Here is a 17,798-nt window from a genome sequence, read left to right as displayed (position 1 = left end):
TAGAAGGCATGGCTAGGTTGTGAGTAAGCATGCCATACATGGAGCTAGGAAGAGTTCTTGGGCATTTGTGTAAGTGTGAATGTGTAAGGTGTAAAAAAGCATGTGAGTGAGTGTGACTGTGAGAGTGTGTGCGTGCATTTGCATTTGACTGTGTGAGTGAGTGTGTGTGTGAGGCATGCACGCACATGCATGCACGTGTGTGCAGATGCACGTGCACATATGTGTGTGAGTGAGTGAGTGAGTGAGTGAGTTAGAGAGAGAGAGAGAGAGAGAGAGAGACTCATCATGTGTGTGTGTGTGTGTGTGTGTTGTGTGTCCACGTGTTTGTCTATGTCCATGTCTTATTACTCTTACTGGGACGACACATGGGGATGATCACACTAGATGTATTTGGGTGTGTCTAGGAAACCCTTGTCCACATGTCAAAGGAAGAAGGCCGATGTCATAGTGAAAGGCTTTTAGAGACTAGCTCACCTCTTCAAAACACACTAGCTAAGTAAGACGAAGGTAAAAATATGTAGATTAAACTTGACCAATGGTTCCCCTATGGTACATGGATTGTGTATTGAAATATGCCAACTTTTCCCTGATAAATGAAAGCAATCAAACAAATCTATATTGTCTGATTCAACTCCCTTTTACTGCATTGGTAATAATGTTGTTCATGGGGACTTCAATTTCAAGTTGCCTACTAATACCATCATGAGCTTTCTTCACCCATAGATTCTAAAGGAACAAGTGCCACTATGCATAACCACACCACCTGTGGGAATCTTGAAGCCTCACAAACCAACCATGAACTACACCCATGTATGGACATAACATGGTTAGTGTTATGAAGGTAAGGTTGACCTAGGATCATGTAACCTAACCATGGGATAGTTAGGACATGATGTACCTTTGGTACAATTAAGGTTAGAGTTGAGATACCTAGGACAACCTATGCCTTGGTTAGTGTCATCCTTAGCTCATTTGGGACATTCTTGGTGGTGGGGCCACCTGAGAAACCCTACCTGGTGGTCCAAGGTTTGTTGTCTTTAGAACAATGGTCTAGTATCACTGAGGGTATTAAATTAACCAAATGGATGGATCATAGGATTTTTACCAAATGGGAAGATATATGGGATAGAAGAAATAGAGATTTGTTCACTTGGCAAGATTAGTGTCATCTCAAACCAATGTGTTAAGAAATAAACTCTAAGATGGTGAAAGGAGTAGTTCATAAGAAACCATGTGGAAAGAGAATTTGTAAATATGTGGAAATATCTAAAGAGAGAATGTACATAGAGGAGCCTTGTGAAAGGCTTATTATACATTAGTCCTAGTAGTGGGAACAAGATATATTGATCCTTGCAGTAGCCATCCTCCTTCTACCATGTTACCCTATGGTCTAGCTTTTTGCATTATATACCCTTTCAATATCCTCGTCAAATGTTCCAAGAAAAACTATATCAAAACAATGGAGCCTTTCCTCATGAAATTCAAAATCATTTATTTCAGCAAGTACAAACTCTGAAACCAAACGGACTAAATTTGCAAGCCCCAACCCTTTGCAAGTATCAATAAAGCACTACTAGTATTAGCTATTCAGAATTGTTAGAATATTTGTCATACCACGTTGCATTCAAAAGGAAGGCCCTTGCAAAGTATGGTATGTATAAGGTCAAAGATGAAAAGTATCATGTCTGCATGCGCATCGACCTTGCACACAAGCATTGTTGTGAGATAGTTACGTTGCACATATCGCAAGTGTATGTGAACCAGCTCAAAGTCATTTAGCATGTTGATAACTTTTATCAAATTGAAGGTCCCACAGTTATCCATGAAGACCAAGGTAAGCTCTTCATTGATGCTGCGTGTCGATGCGACGAAAAGTGTGCTAAAAGTACAGACTTTTATTGGTGAAATCTCTTTTGTACCAAACCAACTGCTTTGCCTATATGCACCGTGTGGGTTGCCAACCAAGTGCTCACAATTGTTTTGAACACTGTTACCTTTGTCATCATAAAGGTTGATCTTGATGGGCCTGCATCCGACACGATCATTATTACTAATGGGCCTAATCCAGAGGACCATGTCAGAGTAAGTAATTTCCTTGGCTTGATGTAAATTTGTAAACTCAACACAACACAAGAACTCAATAATCCATGCTTCATCGTGTTTAGCGAATCTTCGCAACACATTGTCAAAGCTTGTCCAAGAGTTCCTCGATGAAGACATTGTAATGTATGTTGTGAAGAACCTTTCATACATGAAAGCATGAAACAACCTATATGTTTATGATTTCACTATCTTGGCAAAAGTTCCAGATGAAAGCGGCCTCTAAGACACTTGATTGGGGCTTGTTGAGAAACCATGCTCAACATCATGTATTTGATATGTGCATAGCACTAACTCAATAGAGTGCTATAAAGGAAAAGGTTAGATGCCCTAACCCTAAGCCTAAAAGGGATTGTATATATTCTACATTTTCAACTAAATCTAGTGTACAGTTAGTCATTATGGTGTGCTCTCTAGTTGTGCCCTCTCTCCTCATATCCACTCTTCTCTTCTCCCCTCTTCATATTTTGTCATGGTATAAGAGCCGCAGCTGGCCTCCTATGAGTATGTTGATGGATCTACACCTAAACCATTGGACAATCGAGCCAGCAGTAGTCTACTCCACTTATTGCCACAACAATAGCAACAACGGGATCTACAACAAGATCTATAGCTACACCAACAATGATTGCATCTATAGGTAGCAGATCCTGCCATTTCCCGAGCACAGGCAAAATGGGACAAGAAAGACAAATATGCATATCATCTGATCAAGCAAAATGTGGAAGATGTCATGCTAGGATATCTCACCACCATAGTGAAGACATTAAAAGAAGCGTGGGATATGTTCGTAGCTCTCTATGAGTCCAAGAACACTTCCAAGATTCTCACACTGAGAAACCAGATATACCAGAGTTTTTGCAATAACAGTGAAATCAGTCATGCTTACGTACTCAGGATCAAGGATTACAACAATCAACTTGCAGCAGTAGGAGAAACCATGAATCCCACAGAAATGGTTCAAGTCATCCTGAAAGGACTAGGAGAGGGATATGAGAATCTAGTCTAGAGTATTGCCATTCAACAAAAAATTCTAACATTGGAAGAACTCCAATCAGTTTTACTTAGTGAAGAACTCAGGATGCAATCCATTCATGCAGTCATTCCAATGATCAAGCATTCACAGATTCAGATAGAAGCAGAGGTAGAAACAGAGGTAAAGGTAGATCATTTTAGTGAAGTGGTCATCATCAGCAACAACAAAGTCATCAAGTTTAGAATCAACATCAACATCATCCTCACCAACAACAAAGAGGAAATCATCCCAATTGAGGAAGATTCCAAGGATGAGGGAATGCATCCACCAATGTGTCAAATATTTAGTGCAATTATTGTCATAAGTTTGGACACTATGAAAGAGATTGTTGCAAGAAGAAGTACGGCCAAGGCGGTCAATCTGTAGCAATCGAGGGAATTTTTGAGGAAGAGGAAATCATCATAGTGGACATTCCATTCATAGTCATTATGCCAATGAATCTGCGAATATGTTCCTTGCAAGTAAGGATATGCAGAAGACTAAAATAATATATCTTAACATAGACTGCAACTCAAAAGGGAAATACAGTTATCAAGTCGACCAAGCAAATCAAGATCCTTGGTACATCGACAGCAGTGCATCATCTCATATGACAAAGCATCAAGAATGGTTCACAAAGATGAAACCATTAGAAGGATAGAAGAATATTATCTAGACGGTAATAATACACCAAATCCAATTCAATGGAAAGGCATTGTCCCTTGTCAGTTGGCTAAATGACGAAACACACCTACCGAGTCATATTTGATGGAGATGAATGCACTATCAAAGACAAATCCAGAGGATATCAAAAATCACCTGGTTGGGCTAATACACACCCTATGGCATAGTTTGATGCATTGATGTGGACATGGAATATAACACACTAGTCTGGTGTCCTTAGAATGGATGTTGTTAGTACTAGCCTTAGAGTGTCATAGGCTTTTTGACACTCTCCAGTCAACTAAAAAAAAATCAAGAGTTTGTACAAGGGTCTCGCCATATCAGCATAAAATAGGATAAACCTCCTGTAATGGCCCATGTGGCCGATGAAGTGTTGTACACCCTTAGCATTCATAGGTGGTGGTAGCTCCAAAATGAGCTTGATTTTATTGAAATCCATGGAGATCCCATTCTTGGACACTATGTGTCCTAGAAGCAATCCATGCTTTACCCAAAGACGGCATTTGAGAGGGTTCAATGATACACGGTAAAGTCTACACCTCTCAAAGACTAGCTTGATTAGATGATCAAGTGCATGAACAGATCATCTAAGATGACTTCAAGGAAGTCCCTCAGATATTCTTTAAAGGCCATGATCATCATTTGCTGGAATGTGGTGGGAGCATTGGCTAGCCTAAATATCATCACTTTGGTTGCAAAGATGCCCCATTTTGTGGTGGCGAAAGCTATTTTGTGTTGATCTTTAGGGGCAAGGATACATGGTTGTAGACAAATAGCCAGTCTAGGAAGCTGTAGGCCTCCTTCTCTGCCAACCCTCTCTAACACCGGCTTTGTGAATGGCAAGGGCTAGTGATGTCTCCTTGTGGTGGCATGAACCTTTTTTAGATTGATGCATACTCTTATTTTATCATTCTTTTTCAGAACTATCATGATGGGTGATACATAGTCTGTATGCTTGATTTCATATATGAACCCCGTGTCTATAAGTTTTTGAATTTCTTCTCTCACAATTAGTGCATATTTTGGATTCATAGGATAAGGGCACTACCTCAATGGCTTGGCATCGTCTAGCATGGGAATGGTATGCTAAACAACCTCCACAACCACACCCCTTCATGTATGTATACTTCCAAGCAAAGCAGTCCTTAAACTCCTTGAGGATATTGATGGGGGATTCCTCCTAATGTGGGGCAAGGTCATCTGCAATTAATACAGGTTGTGGCTCTACCTCTTCTGGTGCTAGCTTAACTTGTTGCCATGATAGCCCTAGGAGTCACCTTCCTCCTTGTTTCATTTCGCCTGTTGATAGAGGACCTTATGGTTCTCCATTGTCTAGGCCTTATAATGAGGTGAAACCTATCTTAGGTCCTCTTTGTCATCATCCTCAACCTCTTCCACTATGGTTTTAATCTTCTACTTGCCCTTACTTGATTCAATATGTCTTTTAGTATTAGTGGGTTTCAACTTTTTGGTTTGCTCTTTCATAGCTATAATAGTTCCTACTAAGGTCTACCACCTTGCTTACTCGACATCCCCAATTTGATGAGAACTCATGGTGAGCCAATATGGCACCCACATAGGACAGCCAATGTAGGTCTAATTTTACTCATACCTCCCCCTTGTTGACTTCTCAGGGCTTTAGCATGTTAAACATACGGAGAGGCACCATCGGCTTCTACTCGTCTAGCTAGGGGGTTGTAGATTGAAATCCCACTTACTTTAGAACATCTACGGTTTCCAAAATGTGCATCCAGTTATGGAAGAATTCAGGCTCACGAAGAGGAGCATACCAGTGCTCATCATCATCCTCCACTTATTGTGCTTGCATCAACTTCAAGGATGTTGTTCGTTCCATGGTGTCTAACTTAGTAGCAAATAGGTGATCCGATAGGTGGTGTGCCTTGAAGGTTTGAAGGTCCACCCTCATGACTTGGTCGCCTTGGCATAAATAGATACGATCCGTTAGCTAGCCATGCACCAATCCTAACCTTTGTAGGAAAGGCCTACCAAGTATCACTTCATAAAATTGGCCTGCTAGGTGAATCCATCACCACAAACTTAACCGGTTAGGTGAAGTCAAAACCTTTTAAATTGATCCCCTCTAGGACACCTAGGGGTTCAACCGTTCCACCATCGGCTAACTTCACCACCAAGCTAGTTAGTTCTAGGGAAGGTTTCCCCCATTTCCCCCAACACTCCTTCTAGTATAGACACTCACACTGGCTCCCCGATCTAGTATGGCTTCGACCTTAACATTGCATCACGATATGGGGATAATCATGTTGTTGTCATCACTCTTGTAATATTAGCCCATCTTGTTAAGTTGGCCATCTTCAGGAGGTGGTAACAATTCCTCTGGGTAGGTAAGCTCCAAAGCTAGGATTCGCCCATTCATCCAGTCAGAGAGGTCCTTCCATAGGGTAGGATTTCCTCAAAGCAAGGAAGCAATTTACATCTTGACCTCTATCAATAGGAAGGTTGCTAATCTTGCTATGTCTCATGGAGTGCTAGATGGTTCATGACCCATCAACAATGGCTTCTAAAGCAATAGAAGGTATGGGTGTCATCCTCTCTTAATATTTGCAGGGAAAGATCCTCTTTGAAAATTTGCTGGAGAAGACCAAGTCCCCCGTGGTGGTGGGACTTTGTGGATCTTCCTCCTCTACTCGGTCAGAGCCTTGGTGCCTCTAGGGTGGGTTAGATGTTCGGGGTGAATGGTATCAACCCCTCTATTGCTCCTTATCCTTTGCTCAAATCTCTCTTTGCAATCACGTACCAATATTTGTTCTTCTAGAAGCCATTGTTTTTCCACCACTGGATTAGGGTAGATACCTTTTGGGAATGGGGAGGCTCTAAGCCTTGAGCCCCCTTACAGGCTTGTTGACCTCTAGATATGAAGGAGGTGACTTAGGTTTCCTAGGGAAGGGGACTTGATCGAATGAAGTTAAGGTGGCTAACATGGTTGTATCCTCATCTGAACCATCTTGAATAATCATTTGGTTTGCCTCTTTTCCCAATTTGGTTGCCTTCCATGCTACACCTCAAGTCAGACAGCTGGTCTCCTTAAGCTGAGACATGGTATCTTTATCTCATTTAGCATTTCTTGAATTCCAAGGCCTTGGCCTGCATTCTAGTTATTACCTGTAATGCTACCGAGGCCACTTGCCCTTCCATCATGCTCAAAAATCATAGGCATGTACCCTTGGAGGGAGAGGCTAGTGTTGTAGGTCTCCTCAATGGGCAGTCCTTGAATAGTTGCTTCACTCTACAACCTACACATAAGCGAGTTGGGGCATTAGGAGATGGCGCCACTGGTGTCCTGATAAGGATATTCCTTTAGGAAGTGAGGCCCTTGGCACTTAAAGCATGAGAGTGGGCAGTTGGATGCCCCCTTATATGGGCACTCACTAGCCTATGCGGGCCCTGGCATGTATAGCACTATATTGGAGCATGTTGCACTAATTATTCATGTCTCTTTCCCTTTGGGAGATTGGGGTTTTTCGGTACACTGGAACATGCTAATCATCATGTAGGATGTAGGACTTATCGTCCCAGGTTGACCTGACATTTCCTTGTATGGAGGATAATCCAAGGGCTCTTGATCTTGCTCTGGATCCTCCTAGTCATTAGGTAACTCCTCCACCAATACTTGATTTTGCTGGAGTTATGCACGGTGGAGGTGATTGGGTACCCAAGATTGGAAGTGGTAAATGGTACATTTGGAGCCCTATACTGGCTTGCATTGGTGGGCATGGTGCCTTGCCCTGCTAGCAGAGTTTGGTTGGCTCGGTTTGGGGCTGCAGTTAGAGCTAGAGTTGGGTGTGAATGATATGAACCTCGGGCAACCATGCAAGGGAATTGACATTGTGACATATCATGATTACCCCACCTCATACAATGGGCACAGTAGAGTGATGGAGGCCTTGCCCTTAAGCATGGGCACCCATTGGATGGGTGGTTACCATTGCACACCCCACACTAGACATTGTCTCTTCTGGGGAACATGTGGGGGTTTCTTGGTGTCTCTCTTGATGGGCTTGCCGTGCACTATTAACCCAACCGGATAAGGAGGTTCAAAGCCAATTCATTCACATTGAAGCCCTTGAGTCCCTTGTCCTCTTTCGTAGCTGACTCTATGCATTAGGGGAGAAATGGAGTCTCAAAAGGGCCTCATAAGGAATGGATTAGTCCTAATGAAAGGGCCATGGTAGGGACCAAAAGGCCCTAGCCCCCGCTCACCTAGGTGGGTTAAGCCCACAAGTGACCCCACCTCTTACACCTCTTACACCACTCTTACTCCTAGGTGGGAGCCAACAAATTCAAAATTTGAAATTCAAATTTTGAATTCCCTCCCTCCTCTTAGGGGAGCTTCCAAGATCTATTGTCTTCATTTGCGAGGAAAGAAGCATCATGACCTTTGGGTATAAGGATCCTTGTATCCTGTAGATCCTATAGAAAAAAAGATCCCTCCATTTTATATAATGCATGAGCTAGTTTGGTTTGTTGGAAATGGACATGCTGGGTTGCTTGGTTATTGTAATTGGTTGAACAATGCTCAGACAATGGCTATGCAAGCAAGTGCATAGATCCTAAGCAGAGTAGCTAGCACATCTAGGAAATAGCCCCATTGATGGAATGCATAACTCTATGCAAGAACTTCAGAGGCAGAACAAGGATCTTCATGATAAAGACAAATCATTAGACTTGCAACGACATGCATTGGACTTGGAGCAACAATATTTACAAGAGTGACTCTGTAAGCTAGCTATTGAAACCAAAAAAGTCTTGGAAAGATCTATATACAACCAAGCTCAATGGGCCATAGAGAAGGAACGAGAGAACGCAGAAGAACAAGTGCAAAATACGAAAGAAACACCTTTGGTATTGAAGGACAAGAAAAGATGGTACTTATATAGCATGCACCCATGAGTGGTGCTAAGAAGAGGAAAATCCGGGATACAAGGTTGGTTATCCAATGTTTCAATGAAATTACACTCTTTTGTGTTACATTGTTTGTGACTAAGTTTTTCTTGTGTTCTTGTTTAGGAACTTCATGAAAGACCCATGGAATATGTGATGGGAAAAATGGACAGGGATGATATTGATTGTTCATCTGCACTAGCCACTTTATTAAAGTCAATCAATGTCATTGGGATACTAAGAGACCCAATACACAAATGCCTACATGTGCAAGCTGCTGAAGAGGTGATGAAGGACTTCAAGGACATTGTAGATGCAAAGGATATGCTTGCAGCTTGTGATACTGCTGGTGTAAGTCATGAAGCTTACACATCTATTTACAAAATTTTCCAGTTTGCTATTTTGGGAAAGTGTAAGAAGTCTATGGTGCCACTACCTACACCTTGGTCTCTAAGGCATGCACGGTGAGAAACAAACCAATGTGCAAGAGAAATGCTTGGAGGGTACCATTGCATAAGGGGCATAGGGAATTGGAAGAGTAAAAAGAAAGTTGGTTTGCATACCTTTGAGATGAATGCTTTCAACTACAACAAGCAATTGTCAAATTCTATGGCATGAGAGAAGATGGGGAGAGGAAATCGATTACAACATTGTACTTTACTTAGTTTATTTCCTATATCATGTTTATCCTAACTATTTCTCTCTTTTATTGTACAAAATGCAATGGCAAGCTCATATTTGTCATCAAAATGGGTGAAGCTCAATTGGTGAAACATAAGTTAGAGAGAGTGAGATTCTGCATTGTAAACAAAGTCTTAGCCTTTGTTTAACGGGACTAGAAAGTAGAGTTTCAATCAGAGAAAGATATATGGTGGCTTGCAGCATTTGAGACTCCGAAAGAGTGCCATGAGACATTGAAGTGGGTTTTAGGTAGAATAGGAATCCCATAAACTATTAGAAGACAAGAGGAAGGGCAAACACTGACAGTAGATGGCCATGGATTATTTTGAGTTGAATGGCATCTTGCCAGTTATTTGAAAACCCCTCAAGTGCTTTGCATGGTTGTGATTCACGGACAAATGTAATGTTCACATGCCTTTATTGCATGTGTTCTCAACATAAGCAACACGCTGGACTACAATGGGAGAATGGCATTCTCTCTTGTGGCCAAATGCAAGCTCCCAATCACAACAGGAAGAATGGCATTCTCTCTTGTAGCCAAATGCAAGCTCCCAATCATGACAAGAAGGATCCAAAGTGGGGTCCCATCTTGCCCATCCCACTAGAGAGAGTACACATATGTACTTTACAGAGGGTTACCAAAAAGCAAGCAAGAAAAACTGAGCAGAGCTATTACACCGAGCATTAAAAGCGAGCAGACCATCCAAATCATTCATTTATTGTATTGGGGAAAGAATATTGTAACCAACATCAAATACAACTTAAAACATGAAAGGGCCAGAAGTGTGGTGTAGGGAAAGTTGCTACTCATCTCTGTAGACTCTGAGCATCCTATTTCTCATTATATTGCACACTTGAAAGGCGACATGCAAAGAGCTAGACAATGGAAGCCTTTACAACATTCAACAGAAGTTGATGATGCATTTCACACTATTTTTCTTACAACCACCATGAAATGTTGATGGGTTCAGCCATCCAATCTGAATCCTTTCTCTTCCCCTTCCAAATCCACCAAAGGTTGACAAATAGCAACATCTTCAATTCCAATCTGTTGATGTACTTGAATCTCTTGATCTCCAATGGCAAAATGGTCCTTGATGTCTGTTAACGCAACCTCATAAAACTCAGTATCATATCTGATACCAAGTGTTTGAGATTGGAGATATCTTAGTAGAATAGTTTGAGGTGCCATTCTATTGTCTTGGATAGAAGAACATAAGTGCAAAGCCAGTAGAAGGTGACGAGAAGGGGAGGCCTTGGAGAATTGCAAAGCCAGTAGAAGGTGACAAGAAATGGAGAGCTTTGAGAATTGCAAAGATATAGTAGAAGGTGATGAGAAGCGGAGAAAGGTGACAAGAATGAATACGTGTGTTAATCTTGAATTTACAATTTTAAATTGATATTATTATTGTATTGCAAAGGTTTCAATGTGATAAAATCTACCAATTACCATTGGTGGATACGAATTTATTATGTGAACTTGTACATGATGCGCTATATTTATTAGCAGGAGAATAGTCCAAAACAACGAACCAATAGATGGTGCACATTGCCGAATACGTATTAATTGCGTGAATCTCTGCCCATCACTTTGGAGGTAGCCCACCACTCCTTTTCTTCATGCCACTTACCACTCATGCAATGAGCTGCCAAAACTAATGATGTCGATATTGAAGCTCGAGAGTGTGAACAGCTAACTTCATGCTAACTATCCTTTGTGTTAACTTCTAACATCATGCTAACTTCTAACTATCATCAACAGAACTATGATCTTGTAACTATCCATCAACAGAACTATGATCTTCTAACTTCATGCTAACTTCTAACTTCATTATAACTAGCATGCTAACGATCTAACTATGCCTAACCGAGTGTTCTGCCTAACTCGGAGAACTGAGCGTTCTACGAAGCGACTGTTGAAAATCGAAAGTGGTTTCCATCTTCAGAAAGCCTAGCATAGTTTTCCATCTGTCGCTCCATCTTGACGTCAGTTTTAATGAAAATCTGAAGCTCCAAACTCAATGAAAACTGACGCTCAATGAAGCGGCTTACTCTGGAAAACTGATGCTGAAAATCTGTAAGTTCCATCTTCCCCATCTTGGCTTTGCTTCTACTTTGCTTCAAGCTTGCTCTCAAGCTTTGCTTCAAACTTCCTTTGCTCCATCTTAGCTCTTAACGCCAAGAATCCTAACGCTCACCAAATCTTGACTCCAAGAATCCTGACGCTCACCAACATTCTTCTCCCCTTCCCCTTCTTCTCAATCATTAGGTACCTTCTCCTTTTTCCTTTCATCCGCATTTTCCTTGCTTCCTTGCATGAATTTTTTGAAGCATATCATAGACAGAAAGAAGATAAATTGCACGATTTTCATCTTCAGAGAATGTGGCCAAACGGGGCTCCTTTGGCCTTTTCAAATCTTCATATGTTTCTGCTGCTTTTGGCTACTTCGCATGTTTCTTCTGCTATTGGCAATTTGCTGCATGTTGAAGAATCTCATCAGCCGAGAAGATCGAGAGCTGAGTTCCTGAGACCAGACAGATGAGCAGGTCCGTAAAGCAGGTCCACTCCAACCTGAAGTTAGGAATTGAATAATATCAGGCTGAGAGCTAAGGTAGTTTCAAAACGCAAGCTCGATAGCAATTGGAAGGCGTTGTGCAACTGTAGAGACATATTCATTTGCTTGGGAGAGGTGACGGTATGTTAGACTTGCCAACTCCATGTTGCAACGACGATGAACAGCCAGACAGCTTTAGCTCGCATGAACCCCAAATGGGTGATAAGCCTATTTGAATTAGACGTCTGCTCGGCTTCAATGACTAATTAGCAGACATTACGAGCGTGGTGAGGCATTTGCTGGAATGGGAGAGGAAGGAGGGAGAGACGTCGTCCTCGTCCTCCTCTGTTGGTTATGTCATCCTCGTCCTAGAAAGCGTGCACTTGGGAGATGAGGAGATCTAATCAAAGCTAACAGGCTTTCGAGCAACAATCATCAAAACCAAGCTCTACACTGGCATCTCTTTCCTTATCGGCCTCCCCAACAAAGATCTCACTTCTCTCAACGACACCATCACAGCCATGTCATGGGTGCAGCAGAACGTGGCCTCCTTCCTCCGTCGTCAGCATCATCATAGGCACCGACACCACACTCATGTCGCAGGTTCTTTTGGCCATGAAAAACATCTACGTAGAAGCAGATGGTCGTCTCCAACACACATTCCTTCTCACCTCCTCCTATCCCCCCTCCTCTGGTGCCTTCAATGCGGCCATTGCTGCAACCTACATGAAGCCCCTCTTGGCTTTCCTCTCGCAAACAATCAGGGCTGTAGAAACTTCCCTGGTCGCTACTCAATCCTAATGCTCGCTCGCTCACTCCTGCCTGTTTGCTCGTTCGCTCACTCACTCCTGCTGCATCCAAGCCTCTAGCCAAAAAGCCTCTCGACTCCAGCCTCCCTTTCATGGCTTGAGCACCACGCGGTGCCAAACTATGTTATAAAAGCTTAAATGAGTGCCTTCTCTACAAGCTCTTTGTCCATGGAACCCACATGGATCTTTGCATTTTAATACGCGGTGCCAAACTGTGTTATAAAAGCTTAAATGAGTGCCTTCTCTACAAGCTCTTTGTCCATGGAACCCACATGGATCTTTGCCCTTTAATACGCGGTGCCAAACTGTGTTATAAAAGCTTAAATGAGTGCCTTCTCTACAAGCTCTTTGTCCATGGAACCCACATGGATCTTTGCCATTTCATGGCTTGAGCACTCCGTATTAATACGCAGTGCCAAACTCATATCATAGTAAGCTGAAATGACTGTACATTAAAATGTTTTCTTTGATGCCGTGCATGATTTGATATGGAAACTACTAACTAGAATGCTGTTTGAACCTTGTCTATTTGTGTAGATTAAATGAGCATGCTATCATTAAACCTAGTGTATGAGACACTCTTGTTAACACAAACAATATATGTGGGTGTGATGCCACCTTGTTTCTTAGTACTTTGACTAGTGAACAATGTGTAGTCATTGAAAAAGCAAGGACAAGGAATCCAAAAGGGAAAAAACAATGGTACCCTTTGACAAGAGGATATCTTGCACGTTTGGTGCTTTGGGTGTGCTCATTTTTATTGTATTCACATTTCTCATTGTATTCATTGTTTTCATTTAGCAACATTAGCATGTTTAATTGTATCCATTCACTATTTCTCAAGGGTCTTGATTTCATAGGTTGAATACACTGGAGACCTTACGCAAGCAATAGAACATGTGGGAAAGACAGTTTCTGAAGAGAGGAGGGCAGAGGCTGAGTGCAAAGAGCGTACAAGAATTCACAAAAAGTACTCGAATAAAATGGGAATGGTATGTGACCATCTTTTTCTTGAATGCTATTGATGGATTTTAATGTAAAGTATCTTATCTTTTTGCTTATGTTGAATCATCCTAGGTGCTCAGCATCCTTGATGCTAAACTTGGTGATGTGGAAAGAAAAAGGTTTTTTCATTGCACTTTGAAAGTCATGATTCTATTGTTACCTTATCCAAGCTAAAGTATCTTGCTAATGCGGAGTTGAGAAATGAGAAGAGACTCATGTTGCTATCACTTCTTGATGATAACAAGAGGATGAGGGAGATGTATTTTATGCATGCAGGAGATAATGAGTATAGAGGGTAAGTGTTTCATGCATGTCCTATATTTTCTCAGGATGGTATGCGCTTAGTTGGATTTCTTTCTTTGATGTGCTAGTTTTATTTCTTTCCAAGTAGGTGGTTAACAAAGGAGACATTCCTTGAGAAAGTGGAGATCCAATCATCAATGGCTTTGGAGGATTTATGTGCACTTTGTGCAATGACCCAGCCACTTGATTTGCCGAAAGATTATACACTACAACAATATATAGAGGACATTAAGTTGGAGGGATGAAAGCATATGTTTGCTTCCTTGAGATCTAGGGATGGCAAGGCTGAGCTCAAGAGTGGGAGAAGAGGAGATGGAGGAGCACAAAGGAAGGCAACAAAGCTTGATCAAGCAGCACAGCCTGTGGTTTTAGGTATAGTTTTGAGTTATTTTGTTTGTTTAGAGTGGTATCAATTGGTATCATGGGGTGCGCTTGATTCTTGCATTGGGTTTTGAATTCTCGAACCACCTACAAGCTTCGAGATCACGCCAATAGCATAGTTCGTGATCAATCTTTCTAGGTTTTTTCTTATCTTCAATTTGTTTCATGGAGTTCCATCACCATGCTTGAAGGACAGATGTCAACATCCAAATAATGTTCTATAATGCATCCTTTTTTCCTCTTGTATAAATTGGATAGAAAATTTTTGAAGGGTAATGGTTCTGGTTGTAAATACTATGTGGCCACTATGAATGTAAAAATGATGGGTGGAACGAAATGGATATAGCCTATTTCAACTTTAAACCTTTGTTTCATAGAGGTCCAATAAGATCATACTTGCAAATTTTTTGGGTTGATTGTTTGTCTTCATAAATAGTTTTAAGATGGAGGGGAATGTTGGGATCCCTCCATGGAACAAAGTCATAAAGGGACACTTGGGCTACAATATAGCCACATGGGGCTATTGCCGCTTTGGTGATGATGGGACTATTATTTACTTATTTGCAAAAAGGCAAATGCTTGCTTTATTTTATTATTATTTCCTTTTTGCATGACTTCACATACAACATCACTATTTATCTTAATGTCCTTCCAGTCAAAACATTAATGTTTAATTTGTTAATGGACCATGTTAAATGTGTTACTTGATAGGATAGGCATGCAACATCATATTTTCAATTGCATGTTGGAATCATGACTTTAACTATGTAAAGTGTAGTCTCTTGGTTTTCACTGCTCGCTTTTCTTACCTCGCTCGGTTTTCATCGCTTGCTTTATCGACTGCCTCTACTTTACACACAGAACTGCGTATACTTGATAAGTTGTTGTATTAGCATCTTGTTTATGCTTGGAATTTAATTCTGTAAGAAGTATCCACACAGTGCATTGCAGAAGCTGAGAAGTTGCACCGGGCTGGTTTAGGACAATAACATTAAGTCCAAGCCATCCCGGTCTAGAAATTAAGTAGTATATGACCCGAACAGTAGGAAATTAAATTTAACTAATTTAAGTACTAAGGAACACAGTAATTTCAACCACCCAGTTGGTCAACAACTAATGTCTGTTCAACCATGTTGGTTGAGGGCAATCACATAATTGGTGTTTGAGCTGAACCAGCCATGGTTGCATGATGTCCCAACCATTGGGCTGGTTTAGGACAATAATAATATATTTTTGTTCTGTTGTAAAATATATTGCTATTAATTTTTGTTCAACCACGCTGGTTCAAGACAATCACGAGACTGATGTTTGAGCTGAACTAGCCATGGTTGCATGATGTTCCAATTACCAGGATGGTTTAGGACAATCACATTAAGTACAATAATGAAACAAGTAAACTATCCCAAGGCTCAATTACAAACAACCACCGGGTTGGGTTAGGCACCACTGACCTACGTTGTATCAAGCATGTGAATGATCTGCTCTTATCAAACACCTTGTGTCCCATCCACCTTTACAGATGTCCTTTCTATTTGGAAAAACTCTCATATTTTTATGCCAAAATGTCATCACTCTAGCAATGACTCCTACACTTAGGTTGTCTCTCCTTTTCTTGCATTCTGTTGAAGCCCACAGACTTCTTGGATCGGGATTATCGTGCATTGCTTCCACTCTACATTCAACCACTATATCCACATTGGGCCTTTTAATTGACAACATCTTTAACATTTTGCACCTAGGACATTTCTCATTTGTTTCAGGGGACACTAAGAAGCTAATGTCTCCCTCTTTGCAACTAGTTGATCTAAGCTATGCACCCTTTCACTTTCTGTAGGCTATTTCTCAGGTTAGAAAGCATCGCCTCTTGGGCTAGTATCTCTCGAGGTGTTGGTAGGGTTGTTACTCTATGAACTTTAGGGTGTAGGCTAAAGCTTGTGAAGACTCAAGACTGGTATTCTCTTGAATGGCCTAATGATGCTGCCTCGAATGATCCCACCAATTGTGACACCACAGCTTGTGTTCTTTGCTCTTATGGCAATGAGCGAATGTGTGCATCTGCAACTATTTTCCTACTGCTACTCTACAAGGATTCTTCTTTCTTATCATTGTTTCTCCCTTTGCAAATGTTGCAAAAGTTTCTTCCATTGCCATTTCAATATCCTCGACCTGTAATATATTCCTTGTGCCTAGACCAAGCTTTTCAGCTTTCTTGTCTCGTAGCCTCTGTCTGCTTCTCTTGCAAGCCATGGTGAGCTGCATGTTGCCATTGATGCCATGGCCACGATCAGTCTAGAAAAGACCTAAGAAGCTAGCTTGTGAGACAAGCAAAGAATAGAAGACAACTTACCCAAAAGAAGACGATGCCAAATTCAAAAATGCCCAAGGTCACGTCGAGGTACATGCGGGTTGCAAGGCGAGGGCAAGTTGCAGGTACTTAATATTCCAAGATTCAATGGGCAGGAGGTGTGAAAATTCAAGATTCATGGGAGTAGCAAAATTTTCAGCTATCAGATTTTCCCCCCTCATGCAATACATGTCAACAAAATTGGATGTCCCAAACAAGCTTCAAGAATCAAAACACAAATAGTCCAAAGGACATGCTATCAGGTTTGATGCTTTATATTATGAAATGCAATGAACTTTGGCATGATTATGAGCCATATAGCAAACAAGTGCATGGAAAAAGAAACAATTCAAAATTGTAAATAGTGTTGGATTTATTGAAAGATCTTTGCACATGCACAAACCACACATTTTCAGCTTCTTTCATTTTAGGGTGAATCCATATACCAATATCAACAACTATCAATGTTTAAGACCACCATGTAGTAGTCCCACTACTTTGAACTCCAAATTTTTAGTCCATTTTGGTTTTCAACAAATCAAAAAAACATTATGGAGTGTGCCCTCAAATGGGTGTACATCACTTTAGCACAACATTGGAGGCTTGTTAGCCCATACCTAATGTTCTCATTTAGGTGTGTCCTTGGGTTGTGGAGAAGCTCACATAGTATACTTTTGAATGATTACTTGGTTTCATGTATGTACATAATAAAATTTTGATATTTTTGAATAAATTACTACTTCCTATACTCTTCAGAATGCATGCTTCACATGCAACATAACACTTGTAATGCTTTAATGGTATCATTCCAAATCATTATTCCATAATCTTTTTTGGTGTCATTTTCACGTTTGGAATGTGTACAACTTGAATACAAAGATTTCTGAAGTCCGTTGAAATTATGGGTCATGCAAGATACCTATACACAAAAAATTCCGTGGACCTCACCAAAAATGGCTACACCCAAGCAAACAATGACCCTTAGATTTCCGAAGTCCGTT

At 41.1% G+C, this 17,798-nt stretch overlaps 1 protein-coding gene across 1 annotated transcript in view; it reads left to right on the top strand.

Moving 5' to 3' along the window:
• The window catches only part of LOC147904647 (pentatricopeptide repeat-containing protein At5g27110-like), a 47,897-nt gene extending 33,954 nt beyond the window's left edge, over positions 1–13,943 (top strand). The window contains exons 9-12 of the mRNA XM_087391995.1: positions 1,808–1,834; positions 2,011–2,082; positions 13,625–13,756; positions 13,842–13,943. Coding sequence (XP_087248121.1) covers positions 1,808–1,834; positions 2,011–2,082; positions 13,625–13,756; positions 13,842–13,943 — 333 coding nt within the window. The remainder of the gene's footprint in view (positions 1–1,807; positions 1,835–2,010; positions 2,083–13,624; positions 13,757–13,841) is intronic.
• Positions 13,944–17,798: the final 3,855 nt, after the last annotated feature.

This window comes from Dipteris shenzhenensis, chromosome 2, assembly GCF_047967505.1.
Source record: "Dipteris shenzhenensis isolate YYH24624 ecotype China chromosome 2, Dip_SZ_1.0, whole genome shotgun sequence".
Lineage (NCBI taxonomy): Eukaryota > Viridiplantae > Streptophyta > Polypodiopsida > Gleicheniales > Dipteridaceae > Dipteris > Dipteris shenzhenensis.
This window is presented reverse-complemented; position numbering and strand designations above follow the sequence as displayed.